Below are 14,085 nucleotides of genomic sequence, written 5' to 3' on the forward strand. Positions count from 1 at the left end.
AGCAGAAATTTGTGCACATTCGCCGTGCTGCCCTAGTCATATTTGTGTGTTCATTTTGTACAATAGAGAACAAAGAGAAGGTGACCCATGCAGTGTAAAAACGGGACGGTAGGAAAAGTCGCTGTGGGACCTCCTCATTCGTTCCCTTCCTCTACCTTTGCGGCTTTTCTGGGTAAACGTAGAGAGAGAGAGAGAGAGAGAGAGAAGAAAAAGACTTAAATTGACTCAATTCTTACACTCCTCATTCGTCATCGCCCCTGAGTGTCCGTGTCGCCGGCGGAGGAGCAGGCGGAGGAGCGGTGGGCGGTTCACTCCCCGTGTCTGAAGGTGGCGTCGGAGGAGCTGGAAAGTCCCCAGGCGCCGGAAGTTTCGCCGGCAGGGGCACCGTCATAGGGCCACGCGGCGCTGCTATCCTGCCCTCGAGCTTCTCGCCGCGGATGACCTTCTCGACCTCCTCCCTGCTGAGCGTCTCGTACTCGACCAGGGCCTTGGCGAGCAGGTCGAGCTCGTTGCGGTGGTCCGTGAGGAGCTTCCGCGCGCGCTCGTACGCCTCGTCGACCGTCCGCTGGACCTCGGCCTCTATTATCGCTCGGGTCTCGCTGCTCAGGGTGTCGTAGCGCGTCGCATACTCCATGTTGCCCAGCCGCGGGGACATGCCTAGCCTGGCAATCATGGTGAACGCCGTGGATGTGGCGCTCTTAAGATCCTACAAGAGTCAAACGGGGGGTTAGTGGGATGGTTCTGGGCACCCTGTAAAACGGCACAAAGTGTATGAAAAAACGTACGGATGAAGCACCGCCAGTGACCTTGCTGGTGCCGTACACAATCTCCTCGGCGAGCTTGCCGCCTAGGGACATGTCAATCATGGCGAGGTAGTTCTGGACAGTGTACGAGTACTTGTCCATCTCTGGCAAGTAAGCCGTGTGACCCAGAGAGGGGCCGCGAGGCAAGACAGTGACTTTGTAGAGGGTGTTGGCGCCGCCCTTGGTGAGCAGGTTGACCAGGGCATGACCGGCCTCGTGGTACGCAGTCATCTCTTTTTCCTCGGGCGTGATGACCATGGTCTTGCGCTCGGCTCCCATGATGACCTTGTCCTTGGCCCAGTCGAAGTCGGCCTTGGAGACAGAGGTGGCCTTGGCCTTGCTAGCATGGACAGCAGCCTGGTTCACAATGTTCTCCAGCTCGGCACCAGACAGGCCAGAAGTGGTTTGCGCAATGGCAGTGAGGTCGACGTCGGTGGCGGCCTTGATCTTGCGGGTGTGGTGCTTGAGAATGGCGAGGCGGCCGCGGACATCAGGGAGCTCAACGCGGACGTGGCGGTCGAAGCGGCCGGGACGAGTCAGAGCCTTGTCGAGCGATTCGGGGAAGTTGGTGGCGCCAATGATGATGACATTGCTGTTCTGGTCGAAACCGTCAAGCTCAGTCAGGAGCTGGTTGAGCGTCTGGCGGACGTAAGAGGCATCGCGGGACTGGCGGCGGCTGCCAATGGCGTCGAGCTCGTCGATGAAGACGATGGCGGGAGACTTTGCCTTTGCGGCAGCAAACAGATCACGGACACGCTTGGCACCCACACCGACGTAGACCTCGTCGAATTCGCTGCCAGACATGTAGAAGAAAGGTACACCAGCTTCGCCAGCAACGGCGCGAGCCAACAATGTCTTACCGGTTCCCGGGGGGCCAACAAGGAGGATACCCTTTGGGAGCTTTCCACCGAGCTGTGAGAACCTTTCCGGGTTACGCAGAAACTCGACCATCTCTTGCAGCTCCTCCTTGGCCTCGTCGGCGCCGTGGACATCAGTGAAGCGTGCCTTTTGCTGCTCGGCCTTGACCTCGGTGTCGCTCTTGGACGCGCCGGGGCCGCCAGGGCGCTTGATGACGCTCATGGCTTCGATGAGCATAGTGAGGACGATGAGACTGAGGTAGGTGAAGAGGCCGAACCAGAGCAGGAACTTGACCCATCTGAAGATGGTGCCACCGATGGTCTCGTCCACCACGACGTGGAGCGGGCCATCCTTTGTGCCGGTGCCCGTGTTGTTCTTGGAGACGGCGAGGGTGGTACCGCGCGAGCGGGCGGCCAGAGCCTGCGTGACGGCCTGAATCTGAGTCGGCGAGTAGTTACCAGGGATGTTGGCGGCCGCATCGTTGATCGCATTGCTGTCGACGCCGTCCTTGGGAGAGACCATGATCAGGGCCTTGTGGTAGGCGTCGGTTGCGGCGGCGTTGGTGGCGAAGCGGCCGGAAGCGTAGCGTTCGACGATGATGGCAGGCATGTTGGCGCGGAGCAGGGCTTGGTAGAAGGCATTCTGGGCGGTGGCGCTGTTGGGATTGCGATTGGCAGCTTCTTCCATGTGGGCGAGGAGATTCCTAGACGTGCCTCCAGTATTGAAGGCTCGCCATTGTCGGAGCTGAGAGTGGAAATGCGAGGCTTGGAATGGTCGAAGAGTGGACGAGGAGGAGAACGATCGCGCGAGGGACAGGTTGCCAAAGGTGAGGTTGTGCGCGGCCGGGGCGGCAGAGAGCAGCTGGCTCCGGTGCGCGCGGGAGAAGGCCGTTCGGATGTCAAAGGCGGCCGTCCTGCCCGATGCAGCAATGGAGCGCGCCGGCAAAGTGAGGGTGTTGACGATGCCCGTGAGGGCCGGTGTTCGGCACGCCATGGCAGCGATTCGGACGAAGCAGCTACCGCAGGCCTCCGCGGAGGTGCAGAACGAGAGGAAGGACTGCGCGCTATCTGAGGTCGGCGCTGCCGAAAGATTGTCGAAGTCTTCGAGGTGTCGAGCAAGTCGAGACGACGGACCGTGATATGGCGATGGCCAGGTGTGAATGTTCGAGATGTGCCGATGCCGATGCGCCAGAAATATACAGGGATCAGATGATCAGGGACGCTGGGCCGGCAGCTGGGTTGGTACGTGGCCAGGCACGCGCGGCAGCCAGAGTGATGGGCCGCAGTGATGTCGATTATGTCGATGCCGGAAAGGTGATGCGGGTAATTAGCACCTCGCCTGGTCAACCACCACTGGCAGTCAGTCAAGAGGGTTGGTTTGTCGTGCCGGGCGGGATGGGCGGACGGGGACGGGGACGACGGGGGTTGGTGGCGTAGGCGGCGACGACGGACGGGTCCAGGCGGCGGTGGAATGACATGGACCCGAGCGTAGGCCCTGCTGCCCCAACATTCCAGGCGCTTCCCCCACCTCACGACGCCATCTGTGGCTGAGGACCCTGCAAGCACTATCTGGTGTACTTGAAACCGCTGCGGATATCGGCACCAGCCAAAAGTCTCCATGTTAGCACATCCTACAGCCGGCACGTTCTGGCAAACATCGTGGGTGGAGGACCAAACCTGGGACAAACATGTAAGTACGCTTACTTCAAGGAGCCATCTCTTTACGGGCAACAGGTCAACAATGAAATCACTCGTCCTTTTTATCGCTGCAGCCAAATAAAGATTGGCCTCATTTGGTTCGCGTTGCAAGCACACATATGTGCATTCGTATTTGCCAGTCGGCGCTTCAGTTCCTTCTGCCCTTGTGATTCCTGCTTCTGACGCGCACCGTTTTATCTGCCGTGCAAGGGCATTTTCCTCCATTTTATCTCCCGTCGCGCGCGTGTTTCTATTATGCTCGCCTTGCAGTCATACAAGCTGAAAATCCGTCTCAGCAGCTTCATACCTGCTTCATTCAAAATCCTGCTGTTATAGCCGTACGAGCTCACGCTGTCGCCTCGCCGTCGCCCTTGGTGAGCCCGCGGCGAATCGCCAGCACATTGTCCACAATCACCGCATCGATGCCCTCCTTGACTTGGCGCTGCATAATATGTCAGTATATCGTATCGAAACAAAAAGCCACCGTAGACTCGTTGCACTACTGTGAGCGGCCGACGTACCTGTACCAGAGTAGGGTCGTTGTTCTCCTTGCCGTAGCTGACACAGACCAGACCGCTCTGCTTCACAACCTTGACCAGCCGGGGGCTATTGACAAATGGCCTCGCCTCGCTCACTATACCCAGTAGGTTCCACCGGCTGGCAAAGCGAATGGCCTCCTGTAGACTGCTGGCGCGGATGTCGCTCACATCACAGGCGCCGGCGTCGGTGAGAAACAGGATGGGTATGCTGGGCTGCTTGAAGGACAGGCACAGGCAGATGTCCGGGTTGAAGCTGCTGAAGAGGATCTGCCGAGGCCCCGACAGGTCGTACACTTTGGCGAGGACCGTGTCGCAGAACTCGTTGAGCTCGATCGCGTACGTGTCCATGTCATGCTCCTCGCTCTCGTAGAGCATGGGGTATTTCATCTCAATGTTGAAGCCCACCTCGTCCGGCACCTTCTTGAACAAGTCCTCGAGTGTCGCAAAGGGTGCCTGGATAAAGTTGCCCTTGGTATTTGCTTTGTAGCCCTTCTGCTTAAAGTCGAGTGTGTACTTCATCCGCTCCTCTAGGCTGGTGCCCTTGGGATGGTCCAGGTTGACGGACATGGAACGTTGTCTTGGCCCTGGCTCATTGCTCCGTAACCTTCTCGTCTCCAAGTTCGTCGGAGCGTCGCCATTGTTATTCGGCCGAGCATTGTCCTGGTTGATATGCAGGAACTGCTCGAGCGTCAGCGTGTGGACTGGTGCGTCAATGCCTGTCTCGCTGACGAGGAAGTCGTGATAGATGACAGGCACATGATCTTTGGTCAGCTGCACGTCAAACTCGACATAATTGGCACCGAGATTGGCCGCGGCAATAAACGAAGGGACCGTGTTCTCGCCGAGTTGCAGCGACTTGCTGGACAGGAAATTCTTGCCCATGCCACGGTGACCAAAGACCATTGTGGTGGAAAGCTTCTTCCAATATGTCTGCTGGGATGTGATCTCCATGTTGGGATGCGAGAACGGTGTGATGACCAAGAAATTGAAATTGACGACGCCAATCACCTCAAAGTTGGCACCCTGAATAGGCACGCAGACGTCGCCCTGCAGATTCATCCTCTTGGTGCCAAGCGTGGGCCGAACAGCAGACAGTAAAGCGACAGCTCTGCCAATTTTGTTCTTCTCGTTTCCAGAGTATGTCGGGACGAGATCAAATAGGAGTTTGACTTTCGAGGGGTCCGCAGTCGAAAAGACAATGGGCTCTGTCGAAATGTTGTCGTGGGTAGGTAGGTCGATAATAACAGGCTCGCCCTGGGCACCCTGAGCAGAGACGACCACAGAGAGTGCTGTATCGAGCTGATTTGTATGCGCCTCGGCAAGAGGGACGCGGTCAAGCTTCACAGGTTCTATGTTCTTGCGAACATCCATGGAGCCCAAGCTGACCATGACCAGACTACTGTCCTTGAGATATCGGTGCCCAAAAGATTTGACTGGCTCAGCAATCCTAGTGCTTCCCTCAGACCTGCGATCCTCAAGAGACGATGTTTCTGGCGGTGAAGATGACGAGCTGGAGCCGTTTGACTCCGCGACAACCTCGAGTGTGGGTTGATAGGGCGCATGAGCTTCCAGCAGGTCAGCAATGTCCAGATGCCCGCGCAATGCCGCATGCTCTTTGGGAGTCCAGCCGAAAGAATCGGCCTTGTTGATGTCTACGCCAGCCTCAACAAGTAGCTTCGCCACTTCCAAATGTCCATCGACAGCCGCAATGTGCATCGGCGTCCAAGAGAACGACTTCTCGGTCAACTCCAGGTTCGTCTTTTGCTCGGGCGAGCCATTGATCAATACCTTGGCGCAGTCCGTGTGGCCGAATCGTGCGGCGATGTGGAGGGCAGTCTCACCCGCCTCGTCCTGCCAGTTCACGTCGACGCCAGCTTCCACTAGCATCTGCACGATCTTGACAGAGTTGCCCTTGGCCGCCATGGCTAGCACGGCACTGGACCTGGTCACGACCCTGCGGCCTCCATGGCGAATATCAATATCGCCTTGCCAATTTTCGCCCTGGAGCAGACACTGCACTGTCAACGGGTGGCCGCCGATGACTGCAAGATGCAGAGGCGCATTGCCCTCCTTGTCCTGCCACTCGAATGCGTCAATGCCATCGTGTACATCGAACAACGACCACTCTTGCATCTTGGCCATCAGAATTTGGCAGACAGTCCTAACACCAGCCTGGGCAGCGTAGTGAAGCGGCATCCGTCCCAAGGAGTCCTTGCTGGCCAGTGACGGGCGCTGCTCCGGCTTGAGACAGCTCAGAAGATATTCGAGCGTTTGTACCAGCTCATCGTCGGTACCGAGAACACCAAAATCAGGCTCGCCAAAGAGGCCATTTGGTAAGGGACCCTGCCCGATGGTCGCGTTCGGCGTTCGGTAGTGGCTGTTGTAATGCGAGCCCACGGGGAAAGGCACACTCGCAGTGTTGTGTTCGACATGCTTGGCAATTGGTGCTTTCGACCGGCCGATGTGGATCACAAGCCGGTGGATGCAGTTGCGCTCGTTCAGGTCCCCGGATTCCTCCAGAGATTTCGCTTCCCCGACAAGATAAGCAATACATGCCTTCGACCTTGACGAGATCGCTCGCTGGAGCAAGTTGAGTAGCACCTCCTGACCTGGTGGGTATGCGCTGGTCAGATCCTCCTTGACAAGTGTCTTCTCCAACGTAGCCGCATCGTCTTGCCGGATTGCAAGCTCCAGACTGTCCAGCACTGCTTGAGGCACGCTCAGCATCGCCTTGGCGGTGACACGCCCAAGTGAGCGCACAGAACGCGCCGACTTCTCAGACACGGAATCGTCAAAGTTCTGCGCATCGGCAAGCATGGACAGCCACTTGTTGATCTCGTTGACCAGGCGTGCTAACGTTACGTCCTTCGCGAACGGCTTAGGGTCCACTTTCGTCATGATGTACCGCTCCTGCGTCGTGCAGTCGGGCAGCTTCTTGTCGAGCTTCTTGGTGATTTTGACGAATCCTCGCCTGTTGATCTCGCCGAACCACTGCAGATTTCGGAGCTGATTCCGGAGCTCCAAAAGAGCGCCCATGAGCTCTTCTACCTCGTGCTCGTCCAGATCGGCGATGACATCCGCACTGCGGCCATATCGATCCTGGAGCAGCTTGAGGCGGCGATGTGCCTCGCCAAATTTTTTGTTGTAGAAAGAGTCGACATCTTCGAGGTTGCGGTCCAAAGCAAAGAAGAATTCTGGCGTGGAGGATTAGGGGATGCTCGTGGCATCGTCTATCGGGACGCAATGTCCCTTCAAAGGGGTGAGCCCACCTGCAAGATCAACTTCCTCCCCTGCTTGCTGTGCTTTTGCGGCTGACTTGATGAGCCTCTTCAGGCCCTTGTAGTCGATATATGAGGCCGACCACTCTGGGACTTGATTCCGAGGAAGACTAGTGCAAGATGTATCAGTGTCTGTGGAGGTGAACCAGGAGCGCGGAGGTGGACGACTTACTTGCGGCCAAATTTCATCTTGACCGGTACTTTGAGATGAATATCCAACAACCACGAACTGCAAATGTACTCCTTTTCTGCGAATACTATTCGACTTGCCAGCACCGCTTGAGTGAAAGCCAGAAAATCAAAAGGGCCGCGATGACGCTTGGAAACAGTTTATTGGGCCAGCAGCAGTCGAATTTTCCTTCAGTCTCGTGAGCTGTGACGGCTCGGCCGGCGTATAAAGCACCCACAAGAATTGTATGGGCTGGTGGGGCCAGCAGGCGGGAAGTGAGATCCGCGTGAGCGGGCTTCAATTTCACGGTGGCGTGTCACGAGGGCTTGCGCTCAGGGCAGAATGTGAGCACCGAGATGAGGCGAGGGGCCCTCCCGTGTTCCGGAATCCGGGGAAGACCCTGGGCGAAGGGGGCTCTGGAGGTGGCGGGTTGCAACTTTGTGCTTTGTGCTTTCTTGTGCAGCCCAGGCTTGGCGGCCGTGTGCGGTGGGTGAGGGTATCGTGACGGGCGGTGGGTGATGTGGCGCTATCTGGATTCAGGGTCTTGCACTGGTCCTCGGAGGGCGGATTGTTATGACAGGCCGGTGGGCAGGATGGAATGCTGGTGACAACCAAGCTCAGGCGCCATTTAGTAGCAGGAGGAACAGGAGACGGAAAGGGGTTGGAGACGAGACGAGGGGTACGTAGGCTGTGGGAAGATGACGAGACGTGAAGCTATCAATCTCTGCAAAAGAATGGATCAAGAGCGACTCAAGATGCATGTCAATCAATGCCCGGCCGCTGTGCGGGAGGTGCCCTCGTGCCCTGACGGGATCGCCGGGCTGGCTGGCCGGCCGAGCATGCATGGGATGCATCAATCAGCACCACCAGCGGGCGGCGAGGGCCCCTGACAAGCCTCCCCGGGCTGCACTATTACCTACTGCGAGCAACAAGAATCAGCCGAGCCGCCACTCTGCTCGCGTACGCTTAATCAAGCCTGTCCTTTCTTTGTCAGGCCGTCGTGGGCGCATTCCAGCTGCTCCACGTGCCATGACGCACTGTCCCCATTGCTGTCCTTGCTCTGTTCAGCCGATCACCCACGCTGGACCCTTGCCCCGTCTGTCTGGCCCGCGTCACCCACGGGTGTCCCTCGTGTCCCTCTTGTCCCTCTTGTCCCTCTCGTCAATCTCCGCACCGGAGAGACTGGCCTCATCACGGCATTGCGTGACTCGAACAGTGTCTGCGAAACTCGGAACTCGACGTCCTCGCCGCCGCCCCAGCTTCACACCGACTCACCTGCGAGCCGGACGGAGCCCACACTTGCAGTTTGCACACTTGCTTGCAACAGCGCTGGCCTTGCTCCGGAAGCAGGGCTCCACACCACCACGGCTGCTAGTGGCCCCCCTCCTGGCGGGCGGCTCTGCACCAGTCGTGGGCGGTCGTGGCTCCAGCTTCAACCTCTGACTGGATGATGTCTCAGAGGCCATCGGGCCGGCCACTTAAACCATTCCAGCTTCATCTTTGGCATACAAGGTTTGCTTTTCAAGCTTATTACCATCACGGAACTTGGTGCTAACACGGTTGAGCTGATCGTTGTGGCCCCGAACTCTATTCTTTTGATGGTATCATCCCTGTGCTGAATACAAGGTCTTCCTGTATGATTCGCCCGGCCGCCATGCCCAAATGCGACCCATCTCATGCTTCGTCAAAATGCACAGCCGCGGAATCTATAAATGCTTGAAAGTATTGTACAATGGATGCACGCGTACGCAATCCGATTTCGAGTATACATCAGGCCGTAGCAGACATCCTGCCCGAGTCTGTGCTCGTCACAATCCGCGTCGAGTCTGACGACTGGTGCAATGGGTCGATATAGAACTTTCTGTGCGTCCCCGCAGACTCTGTTGGTTGAGCCCATGATTTCCTCGGTGGCGGGTTCCATGTCCTCCGAATGTCAAGTCCTATTGGCGACACCTCAATACCTGCGGGTAGAGGTTTCGGTGTGGGATTTGGCTTCAATCTTGACTCCGTTGCTTTGGCCTTGTCAATATGCCCACCAGCGGCTTCTGCCGGCCTCGAGGTCCTGCCTGGAGCCAGGCCTGCTCCCTTTGGCTTTGGGAGCCTCTGTAGATTCATCTTTACTAGAAGCTTCAAAGGTACGTCATTCCAGTCGCTGTACTTCCAAGTCAAGAGTCTGTGCTGCCTTGAACACAAGGAACCATACAGGAGGGCTTTGACAGATCGCAGCCTGTCGGTGAACGAGGCCTGCAGCGTGGCAACTGCATTATCTTGTGGTGTATATGCCTTTGCAGTGGCGAGATGACGTTGTCGCGGGCCGTAGAACCGGGTCAAGTTGCCAATACTCATTGTTCCTGCAATCCCAGCTTGCTTGAAAGCATCGGCTTGTTGGGCATCTGGAAGTCCTGCTACCAAGTCTTCCTTGACTTCTCTGGCAGTCATTGTGTCTCGGAGGAGCACTTGATCAAGGGCATCAGCAAGAACAAGCTGCCGAGCTCTCTCCCGGACCCTAGTCGAATCGAGATCCCCAAATGGGTCAAAGTCGACCCCGGTCTTGTACTTGATCACCAAGTGCTGCACCTGTGAGCTGAGCCGGATGGTCTTGCTGGTCAAATGATCAAAATGTGACTGCACAGCAGACAGCGTCACTGCTCTTTGCCATAGTGTGCTGTTTTGCGACAAGGTGGCACTTGGGGTTATACACTCCAGCGCCACCTCGACCCGGTTCAGGAGGGGCCGGTCAACAGCAAAAGCGTCGAGGATTGCGTCAGCTTCGGATATTGCCTGTCGGGCTTGGAGTTGCAGTCGTCGAGCGAACACCCAAGGCTTGAATCTGGTTGTGAAGTCGACGAAGCCGTCCATGGTGCGCCCGGATTTGTAGATAGTGGTGTCCCAGCTAAGCTCAAGCAGCTGATACAAGTTATCAAAGATGGCTAGCGATAGCGAGGCTGGCGCATCGAGTACGAGCTGTCGGATCATGACGATGAATGTACTAGTATGCTTCGCGATACCTTGGACGAGTTTTCGTGCCGCTTTCGAGTCCAAGGCCCCAACACAATCCCGCAATAACCGAAGTATTGTTTGCGGATCTATCCGCACGTCGTGCCGTATACACTCCACAAATTTCTTGGCTGCGCGATCGGTATCACTGACTTCAAGCCAAGTACGAATTAAGGTATCGTAGCTCAAGCTCGTGGTTGGAGCAGCCTTCAAGTACATGTTGGATCGCCTTTCGACGGGAGCCTGATCATGAAGCCACCCATCGAAAGTCACAGCACTTGGCTCAGGCTCAGACAGCTCAGCGAGATGGAGGGAAGAGCCGGAAACGCCACGCATGCGCTGAGCTATCCTACGCACGCCTCGACGATTATTGGTGCCGCGGAAATGATTCAGAAGGCAGAGCGTAGTCTGTTGCGTATCTGGTCCGGCCGTGTTCTTCAGCACCGTGTCAACGACGCTCTGAGCAAGATCCGGTCGCTCGAGACGGTTGAAACCAGCAATCAGCGTGTTGTATATCGTGATTGAGGGAGGCGCAGTTGACACCAGGAGGTTATAGCATACCCTGGCAACCATCTCCCTCGGAGTTAAAGCGCCGTCCATTGCCGACACGAGGGACTTTCGCAGGTTTGTGCGAACGTCTGCGGACAACTCAGGATTGCCATGGGGGAATTCGTAGCTGGGATATTTGCTGCTGATCCGCGCGCTTTGCAGTTCTTGCCAGACCTGCTGCTCGTGTGCGTCTGCTAGTATAGTTGACTGCACAGTCTGATCCTGCAACCCCATTTTTGCAGGCCGTTCGACCTTGGCCACGAGCGCTTCCACCAAGTCAATGACCGTAGTGGTAACTTGGAGCAACTGATCCGCAGATGTCGGCTCTATCAGCTTGATTCTAGGATCATGGTGCTCGACGGCGACAGCCTTCTCAATCCCTGCCCAGTCGATGCGAGTTTGACCCGAGGTGGTCGTTCTATTAGACTTCCATTGTTCGCCATAGATGGCAGCACACTGCTGAGATATTGTAAGGCCGTGGATTCTGGACAGGAAGTCGGAGCTGATATCGGTTGAGCTTTGGCGGCTGGACGCCGCGGCCGCGGCGCTTTCGGCGAGGGCGGTGGCATTCTGCGCGGTGAGATTGTTGACAGCGGTCCTTGCCTTTTCCAACTTGTCATCGAGGTCCTGCTTGCGGAATTCCTTGTTTTGGGCGTCTATTATGGCAGCGGTACCGAGGATCGTCGTGTAGCAGGCGGTAAAGAGGTCCGTCGCCGTGACCTTGCGGCGCCTTGTGGCGGCTGTCGTTGAGCGGCGAGCTACCGTCTTCGCCGAATGGATGCAGCCTCTGCAGAGGCAAGAGGATTGCCTCTGACCCGTCCGAGACCACATCGCTCGCAGTAGGTTGCCGGCATGTCGCCGCGTGCGCGAGACGGACTGTGGCTACCGGGTTGGTGCGGCTCGAACGCGGTGCCGATGGGTAGTCGGACGGCAGCGTAGTGGCGGTTGTGCGGGCAATTGGATGATGATGGGCACGATAACTCACGTCCAATCCAATGGTTCGATGATTGGCTGCATGGAGCGGTGCGCCCTCCAGAGCTGGCCGCCGTAGGTTGTCGGTGCGGCTCAAGATGGGTACAGTGCCGGGTAGCCCTCCGGCGGGGTTGTAAGCCTCAGTTCGGCGCCACTGAGGATGCATGGGCTGGCCTTGAGCTCCAGCTTCAACTCATTACCAGTCGTCTTCTATCCGGTGCTCCGCCCGTCATTCACTCGGCCCAGCGGCAGGCAAAGAGCTTTCACGCATCCACGATGTTTTCTTTAGCGCTGACAGCCGAGCTGAACGGGTATGTCCCCTCAACGAGCAACGACAACTCGAGCCTGTACTGAAATGGTGTAAATGCTCACTATGACCAGCGTCACCAATCTTCGCCCTCGAGATACAGAAGACAGCCCTTTTTGGTATACGTTCACCGTACAGTGCACGTCATGCCGGGAAACGCATCCTAAGCCTGTGGCCGTCAACAGATTTGTATGCCCCTACCTGTCGCGGCGGACACCTGATCATGCAGACCTGGGAACTCACATTGCTGGCTAGGAAAACAATGAAATGAGCGGCAGCCGCGGGGAGGCCAACTTTGTGTGGAAGTGCAAGAACTGCAAGGTCAGTCTTTATTCAATCCTCCCAAGGGACACAGCCCAGCTCAACTCTTGGTGCACAGCGCGAATCCACTGCCTCGATAAAACTCGGTCCCAAGCCCTATGAGCACGCCGAGCCCCCCACACGGCAGTCTATAATCGAGTTTGACTGCAGAGGCCTCGAGTTCACAGCCTTTGCTCCAGAAGGCGAGTGGCTCGCGGACGCCATAGACTCTGGGACCAAGTTTGAAGGAATTGACTGTCTTGGTGAGGGCGAGTGGTTTGACTATGATGAGAAGGCCAATGAGGAAGTGAGTATCAAAGACCTCAAGTGGGAGATCAGGAGGGCATAGTTGATCTCGCGGGTTTCTACAAATGAGGTCAATTATTGAATAGAAAGCTGCCAGACCAACATCACCACCCAATTGGTACAAGAATCTCATTTCGCTGTGAATGAACCAAAGGCATTTCGATACCTGCTCTGTCTAGCTGTGCTCGTGGTCAATGTTTGTCCTCAGATCCCCGCCATGGCGGCCCACTCGCAGCCTTGTCCCCTGCCTTGGGGAGTGAGCTGTAGCCACTGTCATTCGCCAGCGAGCTCCTTCCATAGCATGCTGGCTCCAGAAAAAATGCAGCCTTGTCCGCCAATTGCTTCCAGGCTGCGCTCAGCACGCCAGCCAAGCAACTCCCACGATCTTGAACGCTGAGCATTTCACCGCAACATTGCAAGACCAGGCAACGGCGAATCTGGCGCGAATCGCACGACACAAACGGAGACGGTCGCCAACCACCCCTGCAGCTCCTCCCGGCCGCACAACATTCAAAGCAGCCCACCCACCCACCGCCCTCGTCGAATCGATCTCGCGACACACCGCGCTGCATAGCGCTTCAATACAGACAACATGAGTTTCATGCCCATAAACCCGCGGCCTATGCTGCAAGACTTGTTCGTCCACCCTCCCCTCCTCAAGATATCATGTCGCCCCCCCCCCCCCCCCCGAAGTCGCCCGCCGAACCTCGCCCGCCGAACCTCGCCCGCCGAACCTCGCAGTGTTCGTCGACAGAGGTCTACCGGGCCCCTTTGCTCAACTCCCTCGCACGAACCTCTGCCTCAAACATTACACTGGCTAACTACTTTCTTCCCTTCGGGAATACAGGGTCAACAAGGACATCGTGGTGCGGCTCAAGTGGGGCGAGACCGAGTACAAGGGCAGACTCGTGAGCATCGACAGCTACATGAACATCCAGCTCACCAACGCGCAAGAGTTCATTGACCAGAAGTTCACGAGCGACCTCGGCCAGATCCTGATTCGGTGTAATAACGTGCTGTGGATCAAGGGCGCGGACGGCAGCGAAGGCGCCGGCGACGTGAGCATGCAGGGTTAAAGACAAAAAAAGGGGCAACGGGCGGAATCCGGACGTGGGAGCCCAACGATATGGGAGCAGACGTCCGGCTCCCTCAACCAACGTTCTTCATGTATCAGCCGGAGGCAGAAAGTCAACCATAGTGAGCCCACATAATGTGAGCTTTGCGGGACACGGGCAATACGACTCGACTCTTTAGCATTCGTCGTCATGATCGAGGAAGAGATCGGGCTGGCGTTGCAGCCATGGCTAGGA

The 14,085-nt window shown here is 57.0% G+C and overlaps 5 protein-coding genes across 5 annotated transcripts; 2 read left to right on the forward strand and 3 right to left on the reverse strand.

Annotated features, from left to right (window-relative positions):
* Positions 1–241: 241 nt before the first annotated feature.
* Positions 242–2,654, reverse strand: B0I36DRAFT_234088 (cell division protease ftsH; the record flags this gene model as incomplete). Its single annotated transcript, XM_046149271.1, has 2 exons — positions 242–706; positions 786–2,654. 2 exons carry the CDS (start codon positions 2,652–2,654, stop codon positions 242–244), a joined length of 2,334 nt encoding a protein of 777 aa, XP_046018707.1.
* Positions 2,655–3,622: 968 nt separating this feature from the next.
* Positions 3,623–7,477, reverse strand: B0I36DRAFT_13488 (glycerophosphodiesterase GDE1). Its single transcript, XM_046148276.1, has 4 exons — positions 7,348–7,477; positions 7,167–7,285; positions 3,880–7,091; positions 3,623–3,800 (listed from the first exon to the last, which is right to left on the reverse strand). Exons 1-4 carry the CDS (start codon positions 7,362–7,364, stop codon positions 3,705–3,707), a joined length of 3,444 nt encoding a protein of 1,147 aa, XP_046018708.1. The 5' UTR covers positions 7,365–7,477; the 3' UTR covers positions 3,623–3,704.
* A 1,421-nt stretch (positions 7,478–8,898) lies between these two features.
* On the reverse strand, positions 8,899–11,896 carry B0I36DRAFT_311178 (uncharacterized protein). Its single transcript, XM_046152336.1, has one exon. The coding sequence runs from the start codon at positions 11,719–11,721 to the stop codon at positions 9,115–9,117; it is 2,607 nt and encodes an 868-aa protein (XP_046018709.1). The 5' UTR covers positions 11,722–11,896; the 3' UTR covers positions 8,899–9,114.
* Positions 11,897–12,024: 128 nt separating this feature from the next.
* B0I36DRAFT_311181 (uncharacterized protein) lies at positions 12,025–12,925 on the forward strand. Its single transcript, XM_046152337.1, has 4 exons — positions 12,025–12,173; positions 12,244–12,358; positions 12,425–12,490; positions 12,549–12,925. The coding sequence occupies exons 1-4, from the start codon at positions 12,139–12,141 to the stop codon at positions 12,816–12,818; spliced, it is 486 nt and encodes a 161-aa protein (XP_046018710.1). The 5' UTR covers positions 12,025–12,138; the 3' UTR covers positions 12,819–12,925.
* A 442-nt stretch (positions 12,926–13,367) lies between these two features.
* Positions 13,368–13,851, forward strand: B0I36DRAFT_233155 (uncharacterized protein; the record flags this gene model as incomplete). Its single annotated transcript, XM_046149209.1, has 2 exons — positions 13,368–13,411; positions 13,623–13,851. 2 exons carry the CDS (start codon positions 13,368–13,370, stop codon positions 13,849–13,851), a joined length of 273 nt encoding a protein of 90 aa, XP_046018711.1.
* Positions 13,852–14,085: the final 234 nt, after the last annotated feature.

Source organism: Microdochium trichocladiopsis (assembly GCF_020744255.1).
Source record: "Microdochium trichocladiopsis strain MPI-CAGE-CH-0230 chromosome Unknown B0I36scaffold_1, whole genome shotgun sequence".
NCBI lineage: Eukaryota > Fungi > Ascomycota > Sordariomycetes > Xylariales > Microdochiaceae > Microdochium > Microdochium trichocladiopsis.